Genomic DNA, 6387 nt, shown 5'->3' on the forward strand with positions numbered 1-6387 from the left:
ATACATATATATATATATATATATATATATATATATATATATATATATATATATATATATATATATATATATGTATATATATATATAAAATATGGTTCAAATATAGAAAGTGTTTCCAGTGCAGTTAGTGCAAATTCACCAATAGTTATGCAAAAAAGTACCACATATTGTTCGGAAATGCACCACACACTGAAATAGTGCACCACCCCGCACCACACCTAATGATGCATTTTCGAACACATTGTGGTGCATTTATTCGTACTTAATGGTAAGTGACCGCACGGCGTACGAGAAGCATTGTCCTCACGAGAACCTTTTATTTCGGTTTGTGACAATGATTTTGTAATTACATTAAAAAATTCAAAGTGAGATGTGTGAGCATAAATATAATATAAACATAAATGTGCACTCTAATTATCAGTTTAGGCTTTTAGTTGGATGGAACACATAATTCAATTTGATATTAGAGCCATCCAAAGGTCACGGGTTCGAAACTTTGCGATAATTACATCATTTGTGATAAATGTGAGTTTGCGTATGAAGTGTAGCAAATGCTACTTAGTTCTCCAAATTTTTTTGCTTATGATTTTCTCTATAATTATATCATTTGTGATAAATGTGATCAATTTTTTTGCTTATGATTTTCTCTATAATTACATCATTTGTGATAAATGTGATCACCATACTTGGTTGTAGATATACTATTTGTTAATTAAAGTATGGACAAAAATTTATACAAATATTTTAAATTAAATAATTCTTATTATACAAATATTTATTAGTACATAACCAACAGAATGAAATTTTAACATTATTTATTGTGGAGCTAAGGAGAGACATATATAGGCTAAGTAGTTTCATTTCATTTCCTCCAAGTTGGGAAAGTAGGGATGCTTTGTTCATTCCTAAAGAAGTTATCTGGATCAACCTTGGTCTTTATCTTCACCAACCTATTGTAATTCTCCTTGAAATACTTCAACCCATATGTTTTCCCTTCAAGGTAGCTTCTTCGCCCACCCTTATTGTGATTTATCCCCAAATCCAAGTCTCTGTAGTTCAAGAACGCCTCCCTAGGATTCTTCGAAACAAATGGAGTCATATATTCGTAAAGCTGTCTTGTGATTTCTAAGTAGTGTTGTGCTGCCTCGTATCCATCCTCGTTCCAGTTTGTTGCGTATTGAATCTTGGCGATGTTTCCGGCACGGTGAGGGAATGGTTTTGCGGTGGAGGGAATCTCCGCCATTCTCCCGCCGTAGGGGTTGAATGTGAGCATGGGTGTTTGAAGCTCCACCATTTTCTTGAAGATGAACTCTATACCGTCTCTGGGCATTGGGGTTTGGAGATAATCTGATTTTCTCTTCAAGTGGACTAGGACTTGTGGGACCCTAGAGAGCAATTCTTCCACGGGGGTTCCGGATGGGAAACTGGTGTAGAAGAGCACGGATTCTATCCATGACATTTCTGTGCAGTCAGTCTGGGTTAACCCTAGCTCTGGGAAGCTTTCATTCATGGTGGAGAGAAGGGTTTTGGAGTCTCCGAGGAAAAGGGCGTTGAAGGTGGCGCGTATGGTTTTTTCTCCAGGCTGTGTGGTGCTATTCACGACGTCGAGTGTTAGGCGGATGAAGAGGTTGGGGTCTAGCATGTGGGCCACGCGCTGGTGGCGGTAGACGATGTTTGTAGCGTTTTGGTCGTAGGTTCTTCTGACACTGAAAACTGTTACCTTAGGTGGCACGCGGACTAGGTTTATTCTGTAAGATAAAACAACTCCGAAGCTTGAGGCACCACCTCCCGTTATGGCCCAGAACAAGTCCTCCCCCATAGATTTGCGATCAAGTAGACGACCGTTCACATCGATCAACTTGGCATCAATAACATTATCCACCGTGAGGCCGTATTTTCTCATCATGTTTCCATATCCACCACCACTGATATGGCCTCCCACTCCCACCGTCGGACACACGCCCGCAGGGAAGCCATGCACGTTGCTCTTATTGGCAATTCCGTAGTAAACTTCCCCTAAGGTGGCTCCAGCTTCAACCCATGCAGTCTCATCCTCGATGCTAACATTGACCGCCCTAAAGTTAAACATGTCGAGGATGAAGAACGGCACGTCAGAGACATACGATACACCCTCGTAGTCATGTCCGCCACTCCGGGCTTTCATTTGGAGGCCATGCTCCTTGGCACATAGTATGGATGCTTGGATGTGGGACAAATGTGTAGCAGTCACAATGAAAAGTGGTTTTTTGGTATATGATTCATTGAATCTCAAATTCCGAATGTATTCTTGTAAAACCGAAGAAAATGAACCATTGTTGGGGGTGTATATAACCGGGGAGATTGGATGAGAGGGATCTGAACGATCATTAAGGCATTCAAGAATGGTTGAAGCACAAGAACACAAAGGTGCCCAAGCACCAATGGATAAAAGGAAAATGGTTAACAAAAAAGCAGCTCTCATACTTTGGGTGTTGAATTGATCTTTCGTCAAAAATCAATGTTTGAAAGAGGTGAAATTTTGTGTTATGTATGATCCAACGGAGGATAGGTTACGGTTTATATAGAGAAATATTTGGCTTCATTCAAGCAAATATTCAATGAATAAATTTTGGCTTGAATGGATAACATATGATTAATTGGCCTTCAATTGACTTAGAAGTTTCCAAAATGCATATGGTTAACCAAATTGTTTTCTCTTTGACATTCCATCTATCTTCATCAACTCATGCGCCTATGCCATACGTTGGTATATTTAATGTTTTGACCATGTTAATTAAGCACCTTTACATATGGATATAATTAATATATTGTCCTTGTTAATAAGCCTTGCAGAAAAATTCATTATTATTGTTATTATTTTTTTCCAACACATGTGGGATAAAATAAATATAAGGTAAGACATATACAATTAAATGTCATCTCTAAACATATAATAATAATAATAATAATAATAATAATAATAATAATAATAATAATAATAGAGTTGAAAGTTTCATGCTGTCAATCAAAGAAATTATTAATGGCGGCTCAAATATTCAAAAAGTCAAATTATTTATGAAAGTGAATCCACCCATTTTAATTTTTACTTGATCTTTTCATCTATCAAATTTTGCAGATCAATGATTTGAATTTGTACAAGTTCTCACATGTGGAGTGATTCTCATATGATGATTAGGATTATATATATATATATATATATATATATATATATATATATATATTAGTTACCACATTGTCCTATTTTACATGTTTGGTTCAGTTAAAAAGATATAATTCAAATTACTTTCAATTCATTTTTTTTTTCTTTTAGTGTTAGTATATAAAATTTATATATTTAGAACTCATATCCAAGGTACTACTAAACCTAAGAAAATGAACTTTAAAATATTGGGCGTCGATTGGGTCTGAATTCAGCACCTGCACAATTTGAGATGTGGTGTTGTGGTTTAGCATAGAGAGATGTAGTTAAATGTTTAATGTCTACCTATTTATCACCAATTTATTTTAAGAAAGACACCACAACCAAATAATCAACTTGTGTGAACTTTGGAGGATTGAAGATTATCACAAATTATGTCTGACCTGAAACGCCGTCACGTCGTTGCAATTCGATCGGCCTTTTCGAAACGCAATGTATAAGCCGTCATGTGAAGCCAATGGCGGCTACCATTTGGTGGCTGCCTGGCGTGCTTATTTTATTTCTGTTCCTACTTGTTCCCAATAATTACGAAATTTTCTTTGATCACTTTAATCTTGATTGTAACATCATTTTCAGATTACATATTGACTTTTATTTTAACTAGTAAATAAATATTATTCAAACTTATCGAACAACTTTATCAAATTTGCCGTAACTATTAAAAATTTGGTTACCAAAAAAAAAACATAATTACATGTTATAACTACATCGCATGAAAAAATGTGTGTAAAATCGGCTCACGTGAAATAAATATAAAATTTATAAATTTTTTAACGATAATGTAATAGTGAATGCATACTAAAATGTGTTGTTTTTTTTTTTTTTTAAGACAGTGTTATTTATTTTTTTGAAAAGTATTAGTCAATATAAATGTTTATAAATCTATAGAAAAGTATTAAATATTTGCTCAAGGGTCAAAAGTCCAACTTTTAAGGAAATAGCAATTAGAACATTGAGTTTTAAAAATTTCAATTAAATACCAAAAATCATTAAAATATACTTCATCTAATTCCTATCTACAAGTAACCCATATGTTCTCGGTTCAAAATTATTGATGGCATAGCATAATTTTTGTTAACATACATGTCTTATTATTATTATTATTATTATTATTGTTGTTGTTGTTGTTGTTGTTGTTGTTGTTACTTTGAATAATTATGACAAGTCGCGTCGTCGCCTTCTATAGTGAAGAAGGTCGGCGACCAGTCACGTCAGATCGCCTTATTCGATATAAGAAGATGACCGCCGTGTTGACTTCTTTAGTTAAAGATAGTGATGGTTGGCGCCTTCTTTGCGACAATAGGGTGATTGGCTCCGGGACATCAATGGTAGCGACGACAATGGAATGGTGGCGATGAGCAGCAGTGAGATGTTTAATGTGAAAGAAGGAAGAAGGTGACCGCTGTGTTGACTTCTTCAATTGAAGATGGTGATGGTCGGCGCCTTCTTTGCGATAATAGGGTGATTGGTTGCGGGACGTCGATTGTAGCAGCGACAATGGAATGGGGGCGATGAGCGGTAGTGAGATGTTTCTTGTGAAAGAATAAGAAATTAAATCATAATGAAAAGATAATTTTTAAAAAGTATAGTTAATATAATGAAATTAGGATTTTTAAAATAATTTAAACGGTAGGATTACCAGCTAATTGACCCTAATGCATCAAAATGAATAGTTGAGGTGCTTAATTTAAATTATTTAAGGGAGTATCCACATTTCTCCTCTTTAAAGTGGCAGCCCCCCCCCCCTCCCCCCCCCCGCCCCCGTTTTGATGTTAAATGGACATGTTTTTGCTTAAAATAATTATTTCATTTATTTTTTTTCTCTAACAAATTATTACTTAAATGTGCTTGTACATGTGCTTTTAATATTTATATTCTCTTGACTCTTAGGATTGACATCGAGAAGCATGCTTAGATCCAAGAAGGCTTCATGATGACTCTTGTGCATAAGAGATTCATTAAGGGAGTCTCACTTTCCTTCTCTACTTTCTTTAAGTTGCTTATAGTGGTTTACTTTGTATGTATAGTAGAGATTGTGCTCCTTGTGTATAATGCTTTATCTTTTATAGTCTATCCTACCCTACCCTATCCCCTATTGTGCTTATTGTGCTACCTTTCCCCCCTCCCCCCTTATGCTTTATTTCTAAGTGTGGGGGGGGGGGGGGGACAAAAATTGGGTAATATTTGAAAATTTTTGAAACTTTGTTTGGATGACTCATTGTGCATAATGTTTGACAAGTTTTCTTTCCTTGATTGAAGTTGTGATCACTCCCTCTTTGTTGGTTTGTGGTTTGTTTTGGTGGAACTTGTTGCAATTCAACTTGTGATTGATGAGCCAAGGGGTACTACATGATTGATATATTCTCTTGCCAATGGTCTTGTTAACCTCTTAATAATTGAATCAATTCTTGATCTAGTATGTTATGCATTGCTAGTGAATGCTTATGTGAGATTCCGGCGATGATTGTTTTGCTAGAACTTGCCTCATTACTCTCTAAGTGAAGTCTAAGATTTGCATATTTTGAAATGATTTAGGCAATTTTTGTTTAGCCCAAGCCTTTAAGCCTAGCTACCTTTTATACATATGTTTACCCCTAGTTGTCCACGTTGAGCCTTGTGTTTGTGCAATAAGTGCTAAGCACTGAAAGCCTTCATTGTGTTTGTTTTTCTTGTGTTAACCTTCATCTTGGATTGAAGCATTTAAACTTGGATTTCAAGAATTATTTCATATCCATTTTCACTAGATAATTAACTTTTTCTTCTCTTTATTTCATTCATTGCAATTTACTTTCTTGTTTTATTACTTTGATCTTTATCTTATGTTTGTTATGGAATTCCTTGTTGATTATGAATCTTGTGCTATTTTCATTATTATGTGTGATTAGTTCTCCTTGGAGGGTGGTAGGAATGTTGGTTAGGCATTTGATTGATGATTTTGAATTGGTTAAGGAAAATTGAGACATGACGTTGATGTTGTTGATTGACATGATTATTTTAGTCCCGATTATAGAGTGACAACCTAGTCTAAGTTCAAGGAGTTGATCAACCATGCTTCACCTTTGAGAAAATGGGATTGTGTGATGTTAAGAACACCAAGTGTTTGATGAAATGTCTCTTAGACATTCTTGTGTCATGAGAATGTCCTTGAATGTTCTAAGAGTGTGGGTTAGACCTTGAGAAAGGCTTCC

The 6387-nt window shown here is 35.3% G+C and overlaps 1 protein-coding gene across 1 annotated transcript; it reads right to left on the bottom strand.

The window, feature by feature from the left end:
* Window positions 1-730: 730 nt before the first annotated feature.
* LOC116032229 (berberine bridge enzyme-like 8) lies at window positions 731-2535 on the bottom strand. The gene has a single exon (XM_031274715.1). The coding sequence runs from the start codon at window positions 2459-2461 to the stop codon at window positions 863-865; it is 1599 nt and encodes a 532-aa protein (XP_031130575.1). The 5' UTR covers window positions 2462-2535; the 3' UTR covers window positions 731-862.
* Window positions 2536-6387: the final 3852 nt, after the last annotated feature.

The sequence above is a fragment of the Ipomoea triloba genome, chromosome 10 (genome assembly GCF_003576645.1).
Source record: "Ipomoea triloba cultivar NCNSP0323 chromosome 10, ASM357664v1".
NCBI classification, from domain to species: Eukaryota; Viridiplantae; Streptophyta; class Magnoliopsida; order Solanales; family Convolvulaceae; genus Ipomoea; species Ipomoea triloba.